The sequence below is a fragment of the Anser anser genome (genome assembly GCF_964211835.1).
Source record: "Anser anser genome assembly, chromosome: 1".
Taxonomy (NCBI): Eukaryota; Metazoa; Chordata; class Aves; order Anseriformes; family Anatidae; genus Anser; species Anser anser.
In genome coordinates, this window is record NC_139720.1 from 86,474,002 (window position 1) to 86,499,176 (window position 25,175).

Here is a 25,175-nt window from a genome sequence, read left to right on the forward strand (position 1 = left end):
TCTTCAGACACTCCTGCCTCTGAACTGTGCTTACACAAAAATATTTTGGAAACAAAAACTCAGAGTTTTCTGACTGCACCACTAGGACACTAATGTATCTATTTTAAAATCCTTTAAAATAACAGCATTTTTTCCATTCATCAGTTGGCTTTAGTTTAGGCAGTTCGTTGAGCCTGAATGACTTCTGATATTGGAAATAACTTCATAAATATTCTATGGACAAATGTAAAGAACTTATCTTTGTGCCAAACACTCTCAGAGGCTGCAAAAAAACTCCAATATGGCTTCCTTCAAAAGGCTGCTTCTTTTTTTAGCATTGTATTTCTATTGTAATTCATACTAGAAGACTGGAGAGAGCTTCGAGCACATAACAGAAGCTTCAGCACCCCTCTGAAATTGTTATTGTTCATCGTTTGCAAACTGTTCCTTGTTACAGGGGATTATGCTGAGACACAGAGTGCACATGGCTTAGTGTTGGCAGTAGGGCTGTCAAAAAAAAACCAACAAACTAAGCTTCTTCATGTCCAGTCTGTTATTTTCCTCACTGCCTAACAGAGAAACGCAGCTTGACAATGCATTGCCAGTATTCTGGAAAATTAGTCACTGTAATGGAGAGTTTTTGAAAACTCTCTGGCTGTTATCAGCATGGAAAAGCCCTAAATGCGAACCATTTCACTTCACAAAAGTGCCGAAAACCACAGAATATGTGCAGGACAAATTTAATATCAGGAGAGAGCACTTAAAACCACTGGATTTGGCAATACGAATTCAGTCCAGATTGCATATCAGTTTGCCTTTACCAATCATGCAATAGGTCTAGGACACAGAAAACACGTTTGGTCATCTCAATTTGTCAAACCTGTGCCCATTTCGCAAAAGCCATTACCACTGTCAGAAGCTGTCACGGTTCAGCCACCACTGAGACACCAGTGAGCGTAACTGCAGATGACGACCTCTTTGGCCAAGGTGAAGTCATGTCACTGTTGATATAACGTCCATCCAGGTTACATGAACTTGCAAGAAAACTTCATCCAGTCTGAACGCTCACAGAGGATGCTACTAAATATTGCATGCAGCAACATCTTCAACAACAACCATCTGTGTTGAACCACAACCACCACACATTTCCACTGTGTTTGAAGATTGTTCTTTCCTTTCTACCTTTACAGCAGTGAGCACAGACAATTATTTTTACAAATATTGTCATGTTGGATGCCTGGCCTCTGTGAAACATGGCAATGGAGAAACAGCTATTTCAGCACTGTCCCTGAGAAAGAAAAATATCTGAATAGCTTCCACAGGCTTTTGGGAGTGGGGAAAGGGGTATTTAACTAAAATTGTTTGCCAGGAAAGATACTCAGTTACCACAATTTCCTACTTTGAGTACAGTGAGGCAGGGAGATGGCAACATCTCAGATACCACAAAGTGGTGACTAATGCAAATGTTAATGGTGGTTGGCCAACATGCACTGAAAACCTGCCAAAGCCCACATGCTTTAAAGAAGACAATGTATGGAATTCTCTGTAGCACAACATTACTTCTCAGTTAAGGCAGGAGGAAAACAAAAAAAATCCCTTTCAGTTGGGAAAAACATGTTGATAAAAACTCCATAAAGGTAACGTTAGTTTCAAGTATAGGCCCTGCAAAAGATTTCAAGTATCATTAAGTATTTAGCATCCCCGTTACTCAAATTTGTTGTAGGAATCTATATTATATAAAAAGGCAGTTTTTAAGTTCATTTCAGACTAAAATGATCAGACTGATCTGTATTTTCAATATACAGAAGTTCTATTTTTTATACACAAGCAAAATCCCTCCTTGAAACCAAAAAACACAATATTAATGTAATGATGAAATTGCAATTTGCTTTTCTATCACAACACTAAAAAAATGCAACTTAGATAAAAAACAAAACAAAAAAAACCATAAAACCTTGTCCTCTTGTCCTCTCTATCAGGTAAAGAAGAAATAATGCAATGAGCTAAATAGCAAGTACACTCCCACAGACTTTTTCACTTAAATCTGTACTTTCTAAAACAGCTATATGCAAATGCAAAATCTTTGTTAATTGTTTTTTTTAATTGATCTTTTAATAATTTATTGTCAATTTATTATTTCTTGTAAAAAATATCTAACTTTCCATGAAATTTATTCATAAAAAAATAATCAAGCTAATTATATTTTCCTTTAGGCAATGGGATACAAATTCATATACATTTGCTGCAACTGAGCATTTTCAACAGAAGCATATAAACCAAAAGACTAAGGCATTACCATCTTTTCAAGCAGTTGTATTTCAGAAACTTGTTTAGGTACAATAAAGCTCTCGTCAGGTTCTCTTCTTTGGAGAAACAAACATGGTCATCTTTCTTAGTCTCCTATGCAGAAGCAAGCAGCTCTGCCCAGTAGCCTCCCTGAGTATTTTCATACTGCTCCAGCAGGTGCAGCAACAGCAGAGGGCATATCCCCTTACTTTATTCCTGGAACACCTTCAGAACATGCAGACCTCCATGTCCCACTGATGGCATGGGGCAACCCAGGTCAGGAAGCAGCCTGTCTGAAGAGCCCGTGTGCCAGGTCACCCTGGCCTGTCTACTACAGAGCCCTCTGCAGGGGGTTGTGCAACTGGGAGGGGAGTCAGGGCAAAAGAGCTGGGAATTTCTGAGGCCAAAGAGAAGGCCACAACCCTCATTTCATGATATGTCTCAACACTCAGAGAATAGGGTCTGCTGTAGGCACGTGTCTCTAGTGACTGCCTTGATCCCACCTCTAAAACATTTGCAGCATGTCTGGGCCATTTATAAATGCTCCAATCTTCTTTATAGTAAGCATAGATTCAATCCTGCTCTCAGTCAAGTCAACGGAAAATTTCCCATTAACATTAATGGTCCCAGCTCAAGCCATAAATTCCTCTAGCTCCCTAGCCACTTGTGCTGACCTCTGCTTAAACTTCCTCGGATCTGTCATCATTCTTCTGGAAAGCAAGACCTTCTGTGCTATTTTTCTCTTCACAGTGGTTTCCAAAAAATCCTCTCTTTATTATCTGTGACTTTCATTAATATACTCTCACCATAGCATCACTGATTATGAATACCACCAGTCCTACAAGGATCCTCATGGTATCTCTCCCACTAAACCTGATGCAAGGTCATTAATCACTGTTCTTAGTTCACCGTCCCTTTGACAGTCCATGTGAAGAAAAGATCAGAAGCAATGCCTTTGTGAATCTGAAAAACTACATAGACTCTCACATTCAACAAAACGGAAATAACGTCTTACAGGCAGGCTTTCTACAGCCACCAGTTTAAAAATCTTATCCATAAGATCTACCTAGTTCATCCGGCAAGATCTGTCCTTCATTACATTGATAATACTTACGTCCATTATGAGGCAAAGAGTGTATGGTGCTGTTCAAACACTTCACAGCATTGACCGTTAAAGTTTCTACTTCCTGCTACAGAGCACAGCCACCCCCATTTTACATGCAGGAAGTCAGTAACGCTGGCTGTCTCTCTCCTGTGAGCTCTCCTGATGGGCAGGCTCCAGCCACATGGGCCAGGGCCAGGGCCCATTCCAGCCTGTGTTGGCTCCTCCCTACCTGGAAAGCAGCTGTAGACAAATCTTAATCACCTGGCAAAGTCACCCAAGAAGGCTGCGTGGGTCTTCTCACTTCCAAGGCCAGCATCCCAAACAGCTTTGCTCTTGCCTTACAGGCCAAGTTTCACACTTAGAGCTTAAAAATAAGCCTCAAATCTTGCAGCAGACATTTTTGAAGCCACATGAGCTCTGCCCTGCACCTTCCAGGCCTTGGCAGAGCTGCAGGCTATGGGAAGAGTGGGAGATGACTGTTTCTTCCATGCCTTTGGTACCTCTTTCCCCCTTTAGCACACCAGACCACTCAACCCCAAGCTGCTCCTCATTTCTTCCATATTTGGGGTGATTTTTCCACCTCCACAAGGGAGCAAAATTTCAGTTGCAACGCAATATTTGTTACAATGACGTAGACCAAGTAAGCTACGCCACAGACAGCAGGTTACCTCCCTTCTTACCTCTCCACAACGGACTTAGCCCTGCCTTGCTCTTGGTGAGGGCAGTTTCTGGGTTGAAGCTACTGGCTTGGCTCAAAGCTCTTGAGAAGTGTTCATCCACTACTGAACCAATGTCTCCCTGGAAGTAAGTGAAAAGGACGCAGCGAGAGTTAAGGTACTCCATCTCTGCAGGCTGGTCTTTCTCATCCTCCTCTTGCTTGCTGGGAAGGGTCACTTCCAGAGACTCCTGCATCTTGTTGTATAAAGCTAATTTCTTCTGGGATTAAAAACAAAACAAACAAGAGATGTATCACTAAAAGCATTTGGTGCAAGCTCAACATCTGGTTTCCTTAAAGAAAAATAACTGAATGCATTGAATATTCATTTCAATTCATTGCACTTGGAAGACAGAGATATTTTGCACCAACATTTTACAGAAAAGAGATTACCAGTGCTGCTTAAGAGTTTTGATTCCTCACACACAGATGGACCTGCTCCTCAGACACATTTCACATCCACAGGTAGTTTAACAGCAATGGTTTGCACCCAATACCTTCAAAAACAACACAGGTAGACTCTGACAATTTACTGCTGACTCCCACCTGGAAAGGATATTCCCATCAGCGAGGGCTGCAGAGGTTGTACAGCCCTGCAGAAAGGTGGCCACTTACACAACTGCTGTATTTCACCCTTCTGGCTGAACATCCACCCAGCTTTGCTCTCCTGGGCAAGAGGACAGGAACAGTGAGAGAACTTGATTCCTGAAAAGTCTCCCACTGTATTCCAAGAGTCCACAAAATGCATAAATTCTCATTTAGGGCAAGGAAAGGTGTTTTTTGTTTGTTTTTATCATGAGAATCTACACATTCAGGTGGTGAAAGGGTTCTTTTGGGGTAGGTTTTTTGTTGTTTTGTTTTATTATTTGTTTTTAAATGCCAGCTTCTGGAGTAAAGAATAAAAATTCAAGTCTTAAAAAATTAAGCATGTGATCTGGGGGAAGAGGGGGATGGACAAGTCTGCAAACACATGCAAAAAAATCCCCCCAAACCAAAAACACTGAGAAGCATTAAAAAAAAATAAAGCCAGCACAAGCCATCTGTGAACAGCTATTTCAGAATCTTCTCTCTCTCTCTCAAATCAAACCTAAATGTCAAAATAAATGTGTGTGAAGATCCATTTTGCATGGAACATATTTTTCAGATGTTCCACTTTACAACTGTTTTCACAGAAAAAAGCTCCCCACAACAGTCAAGCTGCAGGAATCATAGCTTTTAGCTAGCTAGCCATTTCCACAGCTGACTTTACACACAAGAACCTTCAGGAACCCAAAAACAACTACAGCACATATGCAGAAGTATTTCATAGCTTTTCTATAGAATTACAGCTTGACTTGTCTTTTATGGTTTGCTTGGCAACACTTTAGCACCATCAGAATCTCTTTAAGTTTACATCTTTTTTCTCTTTTTCCAAAGTTGTTCTATAGAGCAAGTTAAACAACTACACAGTCCATAAAGTTCCAGTTATACAATAAATACGCTTGTCAGATTTAGAAATAATTGGAAGTCGTTCTCCAATCTCGTACACCAAAAATGTACTTACATTCGATGCTTTCTAAAATCCCATAAGCAGATACAAATTCTCTTATTGTAACACAAAATAGAAACTCCAGAGCTAATTCTCAATTATGAGTGATTACTAAAAGAATTAATTGTAAGAAAGAGATACTTACAAATGAAATTAAAACCTACAATACTACAAGCTCAGAGCAATTAAGTGATGTATCAGATATTCTGGTAGCTTAACTGAAAAACATACACCAGCTCAGTAATACCTTTAACTCTGACTCTATTGCACAAACTGTAACAAGGGATGCAAGGAATTTTATTTTGCAGTTTGGGAGATCTAAACAATAGCCTGAAATTCACGTAAATCTATGCTTCACAAAGCAAGTGGCTCTGCTTGGTACAGTATCACTTATTTAGACATACAGCTTTATTCTCAAGACGTTAAAAAACAAACAAAAAACAGCAAGTTAAAACAATAAATAGTTTTTCTAGAACCTAAGTGCTAAGGTGAAAGGTAGTCTGAAGCTATCAAACTAAGTTTTGCAAGTGTTGAATTTGAGGTGACCCGTAATTTTTTGTAAACGCTTTGTGCCTTCTCTAAACAAACTAAAAATCTCCTGACATTTGTTCCTGAAACACTAAGATATCACTCACAGGGAGCTTCATGGTTTTGTCTAAATAATCTCTGAAGGATGAGACCTCAATAGGACAGAAACAGTTTTAACGATATCACATATACAGTAGATGTACATATTAAAAATCTATAACACATCTACTTAAATGACTTAATGATGTTCAAAGATGCACCACAACCCAGATCCTCTTTAAAAATGTAAGACAAGAGGTTGGGAACCACTTTTTAATTATATTATGCATTTATTTATTAAGTAGATAGAAAGCATGAAAGAGGTACTTTAAAGGTGTCTAAATAGATATTGATATATTACAACATCTCAGATACTGTACATATGCTGGACCCTGAACACATACAACACTCTTTAAAAGTTGATTTCTGTGATTACAGGTACACTATTTGTATTTATGCTGCAAGTATACAGATACATACACAAGCATGCAATTATATACAGAAACACATCGTTTAATATAGCCCCTGGCTTGACTTGGTTATCAGGAAGGAAGTCTTTCAATGTTCCTATATAGAGACTGGAGCTCAGGAAATTAAAACTTATCTCCAGAGTCGCTTCTCTGTGCAGGAATGTTCCCCCTTCCACAGCTTAAGAATCTAATTCATTTTCCATTTCAACTTTCTTCCCTCCCCTCCAGTCCATGGGTAGTCATTACAAGACATTCCGAGTACTTGCTCTGTTTTTGAAAACAATGAATCTGATTTATTTTTTTCATATTTTTTTTTAATGTCAAAAAAGATGGCAGTACTGATGGACAGGTACAATGGCTTGTGTAAAGTTACTTATAGGGAAAAAATATGTTTTGTGGTGAACTTTTTGCAAAGAATGAAAATTCTAAATTAAAAGATATTTCAAAACCACATCAAGCCTGCAATCAGATGCAGATCTACTTAGTTTGTATTTCAGGCTGAAATTATCAGCCAATTTTTTGCCTGCGATTACAGGGCCCTTTAAATATGAAGCTACAGTGAGATAAAGTGATTTTTCCTTGTACGTAACTTATATACATCCTTTACATATTATACATCCTATAATAAAAATTATAGTTTTTTTCTCTCCCTTACTCTCTTGTGATACCTCTGCCTACATGCAAATTCTGCATCATTCATTCTGACCTTAACAGTAATCTTTTCACAGCATTTCTATCTGCACTTGTGTGAGTGGGAAAGTATCTACTTTTTCCATCAACTGCTAAGTGACTTTGTCCCACTCTCATGAGAGAAGAAAAATAATATCAAAGAAAAACAAAAAACATCAGGTTAGGTTTCTGATAACTAGTCTGGGCTAGCCCACTTTCCCTTGTACTTCTTTCATACAAACAGTTCTGGCATACATTTAAGCACTCAACAGTATCTGTAAGGTCTTTATAAAAGTGTAAGTGCTGACCAAACTCCGCATATGTCTTGCCTTTTTTCAGTTCTATAATGCTTTCATATATTCATGAATTATACCTCTCTCTTCACTAAAAGCTAGAGACTGAGATTAAGCAGCATCTGAAAATAAAAATAAAAACACAGAATATCTCACTTTGGCCAAGACTCAGAATATAGAATTAGAAGTCATCTTAGCATTTTGGAAAATAGCTAAAGAAATGGGAAATCTAATGCCTATAGCATCTGATCCCATCTTCAGTAACAGACACAAGCAGGATGGTAGGACCTCAGGGTAAATAATGCAGCGTGGGCTGCATTCAACTTAAACCGACGCTAATTTTGTTTCATATATTTACAAACAGGTTCTTTCAAAGAAAATTTCAACTCTTACTACAAGTATCCTAAAAAAAAAAAAAAAAAGCTAAAGGTCAAAAGCAGATCAGGAATATAGAAATATTAAAGAGAGGGTTCACGCTGAATAAGCATCCTCCACTCTTTTGGAGGAAAACAGACCACTTGGGTCTTTTACACCAAGAAAGCACGCAGTCCAAAATCTCACACAAAACCCCTGTCTTGATGATTCCCATTATTTTCCAACATACCCTGCCCAGAACCAAGGAAAACTGTTCTCATGCAGTGAAACTCTGGCCACATGAAAGCCAATGGCAAAAGTCCAATTGACTTCAAGGGTCCCGGATCTCAGCCGGGGTGTCTGGTAAAAATGTCAGAGCATTCCTTTTCACAAACTGAAAAAAAATTCACTTCCAGCTGAAAGCAGCCAGTAGGCAGCAAAACATAAAAACTACCAAACACAGCTGAGGCTGGAAAAATTTTAGTGTAGCTGAGTTTGAATTGAAAATTCAAGCCGGCTCTTATTTTACATATAAGCTGGTTGTCTGATCCTACAACTTATTATCTCCATACATGCCATCATGCAGCATATGGTCCTGTATGCTCCCGAGCATGAAAGTCTGGTGTGCCTGTGGCCACCTGTTACAGATTTTCCATTATGAGAGAAAGAACAGAAACTAAAAATAAAGAATAACTACACTGAGGAAACACTATATGACCCTATCCTGAGAAAAAGGCTGTCATTCGGCATAAGCTTCTGAGAAGGAATTTCAGTAACAAACCCTAGGCAAATCACGGACAGTCCCGCATTTGTGGAGCTGCCTGCCAAGCAGGCTCCTATTGATAACACTGAAAGTATTCAAGGAAGAAGACAATTTCAAGCAATCATGGCATGGAATGCTGGGCCTGAAAGCAGCATTTACTGCATGCCTCGGATATAGGAAATTGTAACTTCCCCCCTTGCAAAGAGCAAGCTGATAGCAAAGCCACACTTTCTTTCAGGTGATCCACTGGGTTTGCAGCAGTAGAGCCTGGAAGCCCTGCAGTGTTCAGCTGATGGAGACAAGTAGTGGAAGACTAAATTTATACATCTTCTGCAGTACATCTGAACAAGGCTGTGCCATTAAGGCTCTATTTTCATGTAGATATAGGAAATTCAAATGGTTTGGTCCCATCAGAACAACAAGGTAAAGCAAGCCATATCTTTGAAATCAGCAGGGTCTCGTGGGGTTAAAAAACAGCCAAACAAAAACAAATACACCCACACACAGAGCAAGACTTAATCCAGGTTTTACATCCCGTAATTTTGAAAGTAGCCTTTGAAGCTGTTCAGTGTCTTGCGAAGTCAGCAGCAGGGGACCCATCAGACTTCAGAACAAACCTTGAGGAACCATCCAAACTACAAAAACGAAATGTGAAGCTACCTTCTGCTACTATCTGGTGTGTCAGGTTCCGTGGACTGCCACACACACCCAGCGTCAGTAATACACACCCATACTCAAGGGTGCAAATAGGCGATACAAATAACTTTACTGGAAAACTGAGTTACAGCATGTGAACAAGGGTTTAGCTACGGCCAGCTGACACAACACTACACACGGCTTGTCCTTGTCTGCAACGCTGTTCGTCTGGAAGGAAGAGTTGAGTTAGTGACCTAATTTGCTAATGGAGACAAGCCCTTATCTGGAAAAAGTCTGTCTACAGCACTGCCAGCAGAAAGTCTGACTTGAGCATATCACAACTCTTTATGTAAGACTGATTTAGCAAGGATGGTGTTTGGCTTAGCTCTCTACATCTACATACCATGGAGATGTTCCAAAACTACCATTTACTGTAACTTCCCATTTCAAAGGTCTTAAAATCAGCTGTTAGTGAGCCAGTGTGAATCCTACCTTAGCCTCAGCCTTGCAGCTTGCTGTCCCTAGACGACAGGGTATGGCAAGCTGTCACTGCATGTCTTGTACGCCAAGAATAAAACAGGATTCTTCACCGATTATGTTTCCAGTCTCTTCGAACGAGCAGCTCTGTTACACCCATTCCTCACCCAATACATAAGAAATCCAAAACTTACTACTGCAGCTTCAGAGCTCCTCAAAAAAAGTGTACAGTGAAGAGAGTTTTTATTGCACCATTGCGGAGAGCTTTACACTCGGGCCAGCACGGCTCCTTACCATGCACAAGAATGTGTTCTTATTGTAACACCATCACACATTCGTTCCGTATTTTGGCAAAGGAACATGGAAACCCCAATTTACCTGTAGAAAGAGGGCTGCATCCCCTTTTCATTAGTTCCTTCTGGCATCATGTAAGGATCTATATATCCATACTTCTCTTACTTCCTGCCAGCAATGTCCCTGGACTTCAGCAATCTCAAAGATCTAAGGTGCTAAGCCTCCACTCCCATTAACATTCAATAGGAATTTAGGCTTCAGTCCATTAAGCACTTAAAAAAAAAAAAAAAAAAACTAAATTAATTTGCCAGCAAGTCCTTTCTAGGCTGTGAATTGTTTAAAGCTGAGGTTCCACAAACTCCGCATCGCTGTGCAAGGCAAAATCAGCTCTGTGCTTATTTAGTTGAGTGACAACTACATGTACAGAAATGTGGGAATAACTTTGGAGTGGGGTAACTTTAAGAAGGCACGATGGAGCACCCTCTAAGGAGAAAACAAACAAAAAAAACTCAATTCTGCACACTCCAGCTGCATGCTAATCCATCGTTTAAAGCAATCCAAGACCTGCTGTGTAAAAAGGAGACCATCATTCAGACCTCACTGAGTGCAGAGCAGTGACACAGCACTAGCTGCTTGTCGGAGACACTTCTCCTGACCTGCGTATGCAGCATGCAACCTACAGAAAGGCGAGAAGATGACCTCTCCAGAGAAGTACTGTAATCTAGAACTTGAGCCTAAATAGCTGCAATGGCAGTTCCACCACTGAAGAGCTTGCGTTGCTCTTCAAGAGATACAAAACTGATGCCAAAATCTGGCATAACCAATTACATCTGTGACAGGTTTATTACAAGTACCTGCGAGGACGGACAAGCTTTAGTTAGAATAACACACCTCCAGCTCCCTGAAATTAAAAGGAAAGGCTGAGGTGCTCTCTCTCTCTCAGGAGACAAACCATTTTACTGGGTACTCGAAGATGACAGAGCAGTACGATGGCACTAAAAAACGCCTCAAGGGAGTCCTTGGATATTTTAAGGGTGAGCTCCGCTTTGTCAGCTCCAATGCAGAGCTTTATTTTAAAGATGCCCCACTAACACATCTTCCCTCACTGTTATTTTTAAACCACAGTTTTAATTCCAGCAAAGGAGAACATTCTTTAAAATGGTCATCATCCCTATGAAGAGCGCAGGAGCATTTTACATGTTGAACACATGTGTAAGAAGAAACAAAAACCTGGCAACAGACTCTTCTTCTTTCTTCCCTAGGCTCTTTACCACTTGATTAAATGTTCTTGACAGGATGATTTTGAAGAAACAGAGACTTGCAAAATGTCATGTGTTACCCGATCGCTAAATCATTCCACTATGACTATAGATATATCAGGAGTTCATCCTGTGTTTACTACTTTTTATTTTTTAAAAAAGTGTTGGATTAAAAGAGAATACCTAAACCCCTCTAAAGCCCGCAGCTGCTAGAGGCAGCAGGCGCAGCACTCTTAGTTCAGCACAAACAGCTCAGTTTTGCAGCCTGACACTTGACTGGTTTGTGAAGACCCTTCAGCTCCAAACATTTCAGAAAAACTGGCGCGAGCAGGATTAACTAAAACAAACTGTCAATAACTTGTAGGATAGCAAGGTTGAGAATGCTTTTTTGGTGGTTACAGGATATATTGTACTGGCCACGACTCATATGCTGTATTGGCTCGACAGAGCTATGTTTCTTGCCTTGCATATCTACCTCCACATTTCATAAATAGCATAAGCCACAGGAACTCAATTTATTTAAAATGAAATTTTAAGAAACTTTGACTTTCATTAGGGTGCCTCTGGGACATTTCAGATGTGGTGCTGCTTACAGCTGATGGAGAAACTTCTTGAGTCTCTTTAAAAACAAAAAGCAACTGCATGGGAGTGTGACACAGCCGTTAGCGATCACTAGATAGATTTTCACGTACTAGGTGCTCCGCGCTCCAGTGCTGGAAAAGAAATACAGCCAATTGCCTACAAAGTTAAGTGCTAAAAAGTCCACCTAAGTTTCAATCACACTTTTCTGCTTCTAGTTCTCTTAGTCAAGTTGTTCGAGATTATTTATTTCTTTTCCCTCCAACTCAGGCGGGCTAACAACTGGAGCTCCAGATACTCAAATACAAAGTTCATGACTAACAACCACTGAATAAGGTGAGGGTTCTGCAAGCCGTGACCTAGATCAGAGAAGAAATAATAATGCAGGCATACTGCAACAGACTAAACTCGCAAGTTTTCCAGAGCCTGTGTTTACAGTGAACAAGGTGAGCGACCTGGAAAAGTCAGCTTCGGTATCATCTCCGCAAAAGCTCTTTTCCCAACAATAAAGAAAAAAACAATAACAAGTGATAGGAATTTTAATGTTTTAGCCCATATTCATGTCTCCCAGGCAAGTTGATATTAGGGGTCACTTCCCATGTACGGAGAAAACAATCTTCGTGGATAATAATGATAAAACCTTATGGAATGCAGCAACAACCAAAAAATGTATTCTCAGATGACTACATTAGGGCCAAGTCAATATTAGTCCCACTTCACCCACGCACTGCATAGTCTAAAAATGCTGTCAGCCTGATAAGAATTTCCTGATTCACTTTTTTTTTTTTTTCTCTCTCTCTCTCTTCCAAATACATCTGATCACCAAATTCAGTTGGAAACTCGCCGGAGCCGCTCTTCCAGGAGAGCCGGGCTGTGCGACTCAGCATGGCGAGGCGCGCCCGCTCCGCGGGGAGCAGCGCAGGGAGCAGCGCGGGTCCCCTCCCGTGTGCGCGCCTGGGGAGCGCACCGCACGGGCGAGTGGGGAGGATGAGGGGGGACAAGAAGGCAAGAAGCAACTTTCTCCCCCGTCCCGCCCCACTCCAGCCGAGCAAGCCAAATATAAGAATTTGGATTTTTATTTCTTTTTTGATTTTTTTTTTTTTAAGTCTTACCAGGCTCCGCTGCTGTGGGACACCCTCACCAACTCCCCGCATCTCCAAATCAACCCGAGGGCTGCACGGCGCACCGCTGGCTGGCCGGGACGGAGGTCTCCGCCCCGGCCAGCCAGCGGTGCACCGTGCAGCCCTCCAAGGGGGGGGGGGTCCCTCCGCAAAGCCCCCCCCTTCCCCTCCATCACCCAACCCCACCGCTCACCTGCGGGCAGCCCGCCGCGGCTCCGGACAGATAGCGGGGCGCCCCGCACGCCGAAGGGGGGGCGGGCTGCTGCATGGCCACGTCCGAGCAGCTCATGGCCGCGGCCGCGGCCGCCCCGCGCCGCCGCCACCGCCTTCTTCCCCCTCTTCCCCCTCCTCCTCCTCCTCCTCCTCCTCCGCGCAGGGCGGCCGCGGCGGGGCGCCGCGCAGCGCCGGCTGCCAGCGCATCTTCGGCGCCCGCCGCGCTCCGCGCCCGCACTTATAGCGCGGCGGCTCCGCGGAGCGGCCGCGGGGGGGCGGGGGAAGGAGGCCGCGCCCCCGGCCCCCCTTCTTCACCCACCCCCCCCTCCGCCCCTGCTGCAGCTCCGCGGGCGCGGAAGCACCTGTGCATCCTCTACACCCTCCCCCCCCCCCAAAATCAGGTGCTGCACAGAGAGCGGGTGGCAGTTAATAACTGGTGAATAGATGTTCATTACTACTTTATTATTACTAATTACTAACTTTTTTTTTTTTTTGGTGGTGGTGGTGCAGGTCCCTTTCCCTTCTCATTGTGCAATGGGTGCAGGGAGCATCTCACTGCCCAGTTTCTCTCTCCTGACCCCCAGGTGCTCAGGAAGCATGGCCAAGCTGGAGAAGAGGGGACTGTCCACCAGTCAAGTCACCCACATGGGCCACACAACACTTCCCAAAGGATTTGCAGCACTGCCTGGAAGTTTGTCCAGGAGGAAGGAGGAACCCACTTGCCCCATTAGCTGGCAGGTTGCACGCATCTTTGACTGCCCAGAAGGTCTCTCCTCACTCCCCACTTTTGGGAAAAAAAAAAAAAAGAAAAAAGAAAAAGAAAAAAGAAAAAAAAGAGAGAGAGAACTGCACTGCTTGACTTAAAAAATATGTGGCAAACCAGGATCTGACTGTAATGGCTCTAGTCCTACTCAAATATGTTCATGGCCTACCTCTGCACACATTCTTGCCTGTGAGCCGCCCCACTGCAGTCCCGTACTTGAAGGCTTTTGATACCATTCCTCACATGGAAACGAGTCAGCATACGGCTCAGTAGCATTATCCCAGCTTATAAGCCTGGGCACGGCCACCCTTGCTTGCTCTTGTTTTCTTCTTCTTTGGCCTAAAATGAATTATTTCAATTTTCTTTTTAAAAAAAAAAAAAAAAATCCTTTGAAGTTTGCCTATACTTAATAGTTTCTGAAATTGAAGCCTTCAATCAAATATTCTAAATTTATACCTTCTCTCTCTCTGTATATATACACACACAAACACACATGCATCTCCTCTGCCAGAACAGTGAGATGAATACACAAGGTTAAAATAGCTCTGTCTGACCCCACTAGGATTCCCTGTTTATAGAAAGCATTTCTCTGAAGCATTCAACTGCAATACTTTGAAAAAAGATTCAATTTCCTGCAGGCACATTTATTTTTGGGTATACAGGTCTTAAGGTAGCTATATACCCCTTTAATAAAGCCCTAGTAATTTGTTCCTGATAGTTGTTGCATTTTGTATATCTGCCTAAATGGAGTCAATCTCTACATCAACCTTTGCAGCCAGTTCGAAGTTTCAATGCGTGGCTAGCACACATACAACATGCACTTTACTGTGCCGCATGTATGGTCTTCTGAATGGCTTTGGGGAAAACAGAAAATCCAAGTGCTGATTGCTGTCACTGATCTCCAGTCAGCCCGGGCACTGTTACTTTCAGAAATCTTTTTCCCTCATTTCCTGTTGCCACAGGGTGACCCCAAAGGTGAAGCTGGCAGGTGTTGGAGGCTGGTGCCGGAACAGCTCACGGAAGCACCCACGCTTAGGTGCTCCTGCGGCTGCTCCATCCCCTGGCTCCCACGCTCGAGTGCCGGGCATAATCCTGCCCAGCAGAGCTGCTCGGGGCAGGGAACGGTCTTCCCAGTCTAGGGGAGACGTCGCTTAGCTCCATCCCTGGCTGAGGGAAAACCCTTTCAGGCACAGCGGCTAGAAGGCCTGATGCTGGTTTATCAAAAAATAAAACGTGAAACAAAACAACATGCTTCTACACTTAATGCACAGTAACAGAAGGCTGTAAAATCATGAGCAGGAGCAAGCTTTTTTTCATACCAATGGATTGTTTTGTGGAGAAAATCCAGTACCTGTCCTTAAAGCAGAACCTGACAAATTTCTATTTTGGCCTTTTACTGTGCCAACACAATGTGTTAAGGTGGGAGTACATTAGTGATTGCTTTACACCCAAGCACACGAGGAGTTCACAAGAGGTTTACAGATAGGCTGACATACAGAGCGCTGTTTCCCACAGGATGCCAAAAATGCTCAGATATTCAATTAGTGCGCATTCCTCATTATTTCAGATCCTGCTGCAATTCCTATCAGATGCCTTCAGGCACGACACAGTGGCACGATACATCATGTCGAGAAGCAGAACAGGACCATTACTAGGCAGATGTTTGACATGATACATCGTGTCAGTCAGCTAGTGGCACTAAGCCATGGTTGAAAATGGTTTTGACACGACACTGTGTGTCAGTGCTGTAGCACAAAAACTAATGTGTTCCAAAAATAGGGACAAATTCACCTCTGGCATAAGTAGAAGCAACTGCAGTGACTTCATTGGATTTGCATCTGCTTATGTCAACAGTGAATCTGGCCCGTAATCTGGAATTTATATAAAAGAGTGGTAAGTGTCTGCATTTTCAGATATTTATTATGTTGCTTTCTGCCTCCCAGCATTCAAGCATTATGAGACAGTTGGGGTAAAACTGCCACCTTTCTCAACTCTTTCCCCTCCACCCCATGAGAAAGCATCAAGTTTCTTTTTTTAGCAGTGTAACAGTGCTCCAGGGTATACAGAGGGTCACTTTTCAGAGGCATGGGCAGTTTTGAATTTGTGGATTTCACAAGGAATAGGAACATTTAAAAAAATAAAACAAACAGCATTCAAAAAAATAAAACAAACAAACAAAAACCGTCTGCTTTCTGCTTCCATATTATTTCCACAACAGTGACTTCAAGCAATAGGAGCCCAAAGATTATAGCAAACCATAAAATTGCAATGACAATCAATGTGGTAGTAAAATAATTCCATTAAAGAACAGCCCAGATGAAGTGTAAGACCTGGTAAGATTCATATATATATATATATATTTAAAGTCATTGTAATTTATTGGTGTCCCCTTTCACTGCTTGGAAGTGAAAAGCACAGCTTGCTGATGCATCACACTGACAAAAGGAGAGGAAGGGAACACATTAAGGTATGACTGGTTCAATATCATCTTTACAGAAGAGCAACATACCAGCTTCCTGCTCTAATCTGTTTCTTTAACAAGGAACATAACCAATTAGCTGTACTTAAAGTAAACTGCATTTGCCTTTGCTGTGTATTCTAGTTTCTTAAATCCATCAGACTACGTTACATCTTAGACCAGCTGAAATTCAGCAATGCCAAGGGCAACCCTAGGAAATAGAGACCAGAAAATCCTGGTGGAAAACCAGGTAAGCACCACAGCCAGATGTGGCTAGGTACATCAGCTCTATGGGTTATAACATCAAGGAAGCATGGTTTGCCAGCTGTGCTATAAATCTGACAGAAAGGAACAGTGCAAAGACGTGGTAGAAGCAGCAGTTTGCACAGGCTCAGCAAGAACTCACAGGTTTGGGTGTTTTGAGTTGACCTATTACTGTTGGAGTTGTGGGTGCTCACCACTTCCACCGATCAGAAAATTTAGAGGTCTGAATAAGTGCTGGAAAACTGTTGCAAGCATTGCAAAACTTTTGAACAACAGCAACAGAAAGTAAAGGTCCTCCCCCTCCCTTTTCACCACTACACAATCATTTCCTTTTTTTTTTTTTAAAGGGGATAACTGAAAATTTAACCTTTCAACAGAGATTAAAATAAACAAGTCTTCTTCATTTCCCCCCTTCCTCGTTTCACCCTCTGCTGGCATCCTATAAGTATTTAAATCATCTTAAACCACACCCTAGCTAGCTGTGGCTAGCAGTTACAGGCAAAGCCCCTTGGCTTTGCTGTTACTGTCCACTCAACAGTCAAAAATGCAGGGTGTCTTGTTTTTCCTAAATGAAGAGCCCAGCTCCAAAGACACACACTATATCCCGAGGAAATAAACACCAGGTGCTATCTATGCCTTGTATGTAAAGGAACAGAAAGGGTGGAGATTATGTTCGTCCACAACAAGGTAGAAATTCTCTGGTAAGATGGCAAAAAAAAATATATATATATATATTTCGATGGAGCAGCGGTTTTGCACAGACAACTCGATTTTGACAAACATCGTCTAAAGCAAATTAGGTTTCTCATGGAGCTTGCCACACACATTTCTGGTTTCACACCGATTTACACGATGACGGGTAAACTCCCACTGGGGAGTTTACTTTGACCTAAGGACTCAAGGGCTCCTAAGCATGTTCCTGTAAAGCTGCAGTACCGTCATCGCCATGACCTACACTTCCAGCTGACACAGTGCAAGTCCCAGAAGTGCAATAGGCACCAGAGAGCTCTACAAGTACTGGGCTGAGCTCAGGCTATCCCCAGTCCCCAGGGGAGATGCATGAGGTCGGGGCAGGCAGACACTCCATTTCATTCCTGAAAAGGCAGAATGGAAATATGCTGAGACTGTCCCAAGCATCTGGGGAGGGAGAACAGAAGTATAAGAATTATTTCATTTTCCCAGGACAAAGTTTCTCTCTTATACATACTTATAGTTCTCCAATTTGGAAAAAAAAAAAAAAAAAAAGGAAATTGACGGGTTTTTTTGTTTGTTGGGGGGGGGGGGGGGGGAGTAATATTCCATTCATTCAATGTCATTTTCATTCATACAGCACCTTAGGAGTACAGTAGGCTTAATGTTTCCTTTATAGATATAACAATTATACACTCACCACCGAGGTTTTGTCCTCTCTGGAATTGGAGGCAGCAGCTCGTGTGCAGCAGGTATGCTACCCTGAGATTAGGATCACTTGATTCAAAGGGCAATGAAATACAGCAAGCTACCGGCCAAAGTTATGATCATCAGATGCACAGCAACCTCTCTGTGTGCTGCAAGGATCTAGACACCTCTCTAGTCATCTCCTTCATATTTTGTAATAAAAGGAAAGCTGCAGTGCCAATTAGAGCAAAAGTCTATCTTACTTTAAGAACAGCTTTCACATCTCATGTCTGTAATCTTCAGCAATAGATCAAGGACTGTTATTCATTTTAATGCCTAAATGCATTATATTTATTCTTCTTATAATATTTTCTGTTACCACAGAAAATGTCTGGCTCCCAAAGAAAGAGAGAGAATTGTGTCAACAGCCCAAATTCTTCCTTGAAACGCGAACATTTTCAATGGCTTTAATGGAAGATATGCACCGGAATCCCAGGGCACAATCTGTCACTAAAATCCCCCATCTACACTGGAATTTTTCACCATGTCTTTTTCATAATGCATTGTTAAACATGTTTCCATCTCAGCAGTTGAATTTTGGGGCCCTGTTGCATCTGCGAGGGAAGTGCAAGGAAGCTGGGCAGTAACTGTAAAAGAAGGAGAAAGTGGATAAAATGGCTTGAAACTTTCAGATGCCAGCTGATGCCTTTTGCTTCCAGCCTCCTCACAACAACAACAAGCAGCACACTGAGGTCTTCCTTCCAGCTGGTGCAATAGCAGCAGCTGGCCTAGTTCAGGGCAGCTTCAGTGCTGTTCCCAGACATCCTGAGGGGTGTTTTGGTGCCTACCTGGCAGCGGATTGAGCACAGACTTGCTCCCTGCTCCCCCTGCCAAACCCTGGGGCTGCAGCAAAAGTGGTGAATATAGAGAAACTGGGGATGAAGCCCAGCAGCTCCTAATGTCCAAAAACCCTGGGACAACAGGGTTTTATTATTCTGTGGGCTGGAGACTGGTGACCTGTTCATGAACACTGACACTTTGCTCTGAAATGCCTCCTGTTGTCTTCAGCATAGCCACCCACAGAATACAACAGTGGTCCTCCTGTCATTGGTACAACACCTGTAACTGCTGAATAGCACAGATGCATTTCTGATGAATTAGCCAGAACACAATACAGAATGCTTGTCAATTTTATGCAGCTGGGAGCAAGCTTGCAATGCCTGGCCTGACATGAAGCCCACAGTAAGCCATTAGCTCAGCAGGACATTTAGAACAAATCTGAACCAGCAAAGTGAATATGCAGCAGAGCACACTTGCATCAGCTAATTCCAAAGGTTTTGATCCAGTCCAACAAGCCCTAAGGTAGGACTAAGGCTTTTGATGACACTTTACTGAAATTATTATTAAACCATCACATTTTCCTCACTTGCCTTCACCTCCACTCATGTCAGCACAGATACAGGCACGTGTAAGTTTAATAGGACAGGTCCAAGCTAGGACTAACACAGTTTTAACTGAGATTAATTACTGCTATGGAAAAAAAAAAAAAAAAAGGTAATCTTAAAATCTGACTTTTCCACATCCAGATAATGCCTGGATTTTCTACAGCCACCCCTGCTGGCATAGCTAGTTCTTCTGACCCCACCTCTACCTTGTGTTCTGATATCACAATGTGCAGGAGACCAGAAATGATTTTACATAGATGTTTCACCATCAGACCTCTATCACTATTGTACAGTTTTGCCACCAGATGTTGCAAATCCATCTTTCCCAGGTAAACTGTGTTAGATAACTCTGTCATGAAACAGAGTAATTGCAATACTGCAACCAGTTGAGCTGCATTCACTTTACTTCCTCCTCCTACCCCCGCTTGATATTAGTGGTTTCTATAACTATTCATCTAGAACCACTCTTTATGATTTATTGGATGTGATTAGTGACTATAGGAGCACTTGACGAACACTCCTGACTGGAGAAACATGGAAATGCAAATCCTTTCTTTGGCTTAAATGACAGAAAGCATTTACTAAGAGAGATGCTGCCATGTTTTTAATACCAAGCACCACTTCCCAACTCTAAATATGTACATTAAATGCAAGTGAAAAGTAGTTTTGTTCCTGTAACTCACAATTTCATAAACGCCTATAACAATTTAAAAATTGCTTGTTGTTTTTTTACTCCTTTTGTCGAGTGTATATTAATAATGTAATTTGCTATGCTAGATTAATAATCAAGACTGTCAGCATTTTCCAGTTTCTTTTCATATTGCTCATTATCTCATTATCATAGGCTTTTCATCAGCTTTTCTTCACTCATCAAAAGAACATGTGCAAATGGTGAAGGAAATGGCTAGAAAAATACTTGTAGAGCATTACTAGTCTCTTAGTGAATAAAATGCAAGTATTAATAACACTTAACTGGCTGTTCTCTGTTGTCTATCGCATCATTACTTTTCCCTACTCTCAGGGTAATTTGTATTAGTAGGAAAGCAAATAGTCAAACTGTAGCACTTATGCATAAAAATACTTTCTACACATTTTACTATACAACGTATTAATTCACTAATTTCCACAATGGCTACGTGAGCTATAGTTGGATGAGGCTGTGGACTTAATTAGCTCAAGCTCATGGTCAGATTTTTTGCCATCCAGCCATTGGCTTAAGTCATGCAGCTTGTTTAGTCTCCTGTATGAAACAAGATTCATTACTATGTCTATTCCTTATTCCATAGGCGTTTCTATCCTATAGGATGTGACTGCCCTAATGAAAAAAGATGTCTTAAAGCAAGCAAAACCATCATCCTGAAACTGCCTGAAAAAAGCCATCTATGAAGGAAGTATACTGCTCACAGTGATGATTCTCCACTATTCAGAGAGCCAGAGGATGGGGAAAAGAGTAAAATGGCTTTTGCTTCCTCCCAAGCTAAAGTAATCTACTGAATAGGGATAATATTCCCAGAGTCAGGAATAAGAGAGCTGATTAAGCTTCACCACCCACCATCTACCCCTTTTCCCCACAACAGGATTTTCTTACCATATCCCTATACACATACACACATTAACATCTAGAAAATTTTCTGTGCTTCTGCCTTAAAAGTACATACAACTTATGATAGAATAGTTCAGTTGATGGGGACCTTCAAAGATCAAGCCCAACTTCCTGAACACTTCAGGGCTAGCCAAGAGTTAAAGTATGTTATTGCGGGCATTATCCAACTGCACCTTGAACGCTGGCAGGCATGGGGCACCAACAACCTCACTAGGAAGCTTACTCCAATGCTTGACCACCCTCATGGGAAATAATTGTTCCCAATGCCCAGTCTGATCCTCCTCAGGCCCAGCTTTGTGCTGTTCTCCTGTGTCCTGTCATTGGCTACTGGGGAGCAGAGACCAGCACCTCCCTCTTCGCCTCCCCTCCTCAGGAAGCTAGGGAGAGCAGAGAGGTTGCCTCCTGGCCTCCTCTTCTCCAGACCAGACAACCAGGGTGCCCTCCAGCCCTTTTACCAGCCTTGTTGCCCTCCTCTGGATGCTTTCCACTACCTTAACATCCTTTTCACATTGTGGAAACCAGAACTGTGCACAATATTCAAAGTGAGGCTGCACCAGTACTAAATATAGCAGGAGAATCGCCTCTTTTGACTGGCTGGCTCTACTGTGTTTAATGCATCCCAAAAGGTGGCTCACCCTCTTGGCTGCCAGGACACACTGCTGGCTCATGTTGAGCCTCCTGTTGATAAAATATGTTGAATTGGACTAGTCCTAGAATTGAGCACTGAGGAACACCTGATGTATTTCAGTTTTTTGGAGGAGATCAGTCCAACGTGCCAGGACTTTGTATTTTCTTTGATTTATGCCAGCTTTCCTTAAAATATTAGATATTTTCCTCTAAATTCATCTGTCTTATTCCAAAGTGAGAGAGTGTTGTTGCCTCTGGGAAGGTACATTAGAGGCAGAAAAATTGCCTGGCCTAAGAACACAGGCAGAGCAGTATGAATAAACAACTTAATTCTCTGAGTCTATCAGTACCACAATTCCCATGAGCACCATCAGTTTTGGTGAGGCCTTTTTTTTTTTTTTTCCCCCACCTAAAGCTCGCAGTAATGAATTAGAGAGACAGGAAGTAGTTAACAAAATTAATATTAATCCAGAGCACTTGAATAGTACACAACAGTTTATTTCAGAGGTATCTTTATAGTTTCAGTATAGCATACTGGAGCATCTCTGAAGAAACAGTCTTGAAGCTTTTAATTTTGAGAAGTACTAATTGCCTTCCAAATGAGAGAAGGTTACACCACTAGAGAATGAGCCACGTTCATTTACTACAAGCAGCTTATTCTCTACAGGCCTTCCACAGAGGTGCTGAACACCAACTGTTGTGATTGCTATTGTCCTCACATCCCAGCCCAAACGAGGAGCAGCAAAGAGAAGTCACTCACCTGTTCTTGCACTTTCAGAGAAACCCCAGGAAGCACCTTGAACGGGATACACAGGCAGCAACGGTGAAACATTCCCTCTCCTAGGCCACAGAGTGCAACAACACTCCTCACTGACAGCACCTGCCTTGGAAGGAGAATAAAAGGCTGTTTGTCTCTTCTGTCCTTAGCCCCTAACCTCTGGGGTCCAAGCCTTCTGCCGTAACTCCAAGTTAGAGGTGGTAAAGTCCTTTCACTCAGACCAAAGGCAACTATTCTACCAATGGCATCTGATTATTCCCAATCAGGGAACACTTTAATAAGCAGCAGCATCTGAGAAAGGAAGGTTGCAGACTCCTAATTAAGCAGCCACTGACATATCACTTTGCAAACTAAACATCCAACTGGGATGCTCAATCTAGCACATATGGTTTGTAAACAAATGAACAGAGCACTCCACAGAGCAGCTCTACACACTGCTACAGTGAAATATGCTGAAGGCATACCGCAGAGGCTCCCTTTGCACTTGTAACAAATGATCTAATGATCCTCAGGAGGAGGAAATGAGGCTGATTTGTAGCTCTCTTCAAGAGGCTAACACAGTTAAGTAAGACTTCTTAATTGCCTGCTCTTTATTATTTAATGCATAAGAAGGTTAAAAAAAAATCCTTAGGGCCAGATCCCAAAAAGGTATTTAGGTGCCTAAGCAGGCAGCTAGGCAGAATTTAGCTGCAATTACAAACAGTGATATTAAAAACCTCTGCTCAGCTGCTGCCTAACTCTGAAGGCTCTTAAACCTAAGTGGGTACCTATTTCAGTTTTAAAGTTCTCTAGGTGCCTAGCATTCAGCTTCTGCAAGTGCCAAGGAACATTTTATTCCTGATGTGCCTAAGGTGGCTCATGACTGCTCAGTGCTAAGCCAGCCAGCAGCCAGGAGTTACGGCAGCTTTCTTCCCTGAGAGGTTTTAGCCATGAGGAACATTTGTCCGGTGCACAGGAGCATCTGAAAGCCTACCTGCATCTCTTGAATGGGTTATAAATAAAGTCAGCCTAATTACAAATAATAAAGTGGCAAGCAAGCAGGTCTGCTCAAAGGCATGTCACAGACTCAGGAGTTGCACGAGGGGAAGCAGTACAGCCGAGAAGCAGTCCTAAAGCTCTTGAAAACACTTGGAGCTGCAAATTATGAAGGACAAATGAGACACAGAACCCATCCATACCAAGGCAAGAAGCATGTTTTTAAATCCCTGTATGTTCTCCCTTCAGACCAAAGAATGAAAATGAATCCGTTAAATGAGGGGGACCCAGGTCAGGCTAATGGCGCCATCTCATCAACTGTGGTTTCTGAAGGCACAGGAGCAGCCCCTGTGGCCTTGTCCCATTCAGAGTCCTGCCAGGAACAAGGACAGGAGCACATCCTCCACTCTACTCACACATCCCTTCAGTGGTTTTATATGCAGTTCATTTGAAAAATCTTGTTTTTCCAAAGAATAGCATTTGCACCATGCAATTTAGATACCACCATTTTGAAGTAGTTAGTTGTTTTGTTTTGCTGCATATAATCTTACTCGCTTTGATATCTGTTTGTGAGGGATGGGGCTCTTTCAGAAGAGTGTTTCTGAGCTGTGTTCCTCGTACAATATCTAATAAGCTTTATTGCCATATTTCATTGCTGTGAATTCAGGTAGTGCACTAATAGAACAATGAGATAGACCCTTGAGTGGGTAAATACGGAGTCAGAAGAAAAAAGGGCTTATGTAAGAGCCTATAAAAGCAAGACAGTTTAGAAATCAGGCAGCTGCTCCATTCCCAATTCCCTCCATTGTGTCTCAGTATGGACAGACATCAGACCGCCAGATCTCTTACATGCCTTGTTGCATTTTATAAAGTATGGGCATAACAGAGAAAATGGTAAACATAAAATGGATCTGTTAACATGGATCTGTTAACTTTTATGTTTGTCTTCTGACACTTTAGATTGCTTCATGGGACACTGCACTCCTGGGAGACTTGATTACTTTTAAAATTAATGCCGTGTAGGAAAAAAATGCCCCATAGGCATACCACAATATTTACAAAGGTAACTGCTCTTTCCTCAGAATATTCAACCTTGGTCAAGACATTTCCTTGTTGGAAACAAAGCCTCTTTGGCATGAGGATTCTGCCTCTCCAGAATGAGGGTAGAGCTCCCTGAGCTCTAGAGCAAAGGTGCCACAAGTCTCTGCAGAAGACAAAACATTCTGAAGATAAAAATGCAAAAATTGCAAATTTCAATATTTTTTCTGTCAGATGTAAGGAATTGCTTTCTCTGAGACACACAGTGATGTGTATAGCTAGTCTAGTAACCAAACCAACTCTTTCCATTCACACCTTCACCTCTCTGAAGAGAATGTAAATATTATTATCATGGAAGGATTTAAACATGTTTATATGCAACAAATAGAATTGGTGTTATATGAATACTAGTATTAATAACAAAAACTAACATCCATCATGTTCAAAAGAGAATAATGCTATTACACTCATCCATAGTGTCCCGTCCCTCCCCCCAAAAAAAAAGTACAAAGTGAATTTTGAATTTAAATTAGCCAAAT

At 42.0% G+C, this 25,175-nt stretch overlaps 1 protein-coding gene across 16 annotated transcripts in view; it reads right to left on the reverse strand.

Annotated features, from left to right (window-relative positions):
* The window catches only part of VGLL3 (vestigial like family member 3), a 47,557-nt gene that overhangs the window by 13,847 nt on the left and 8,535 nt on the right, over window positions 1–25,175 (reverse strand). For 6 of the 16 annotated variants that reach the window (XM_083846938.1, XM_083846935.1, XM_083846927.1 and 3 more), the window contains 3 exons: window positions 22,606–22,729; window positions 14,241–14,410; window positions 4,051–4,306 (listed from right to left, as the gene is read on the reverse strand). In XM_083846938.1, coding sequence (XP_083703064.1) covers window positions 4,051–4,306; window positions 14,241–14,410; window positions 22,606–22,729 — 550 coding nt within the window. The other 10 variants (XM_083846939.1, XM_083846928.1, XM_083846929.1 and 7 more) reach the window with 10 other exon arrangements.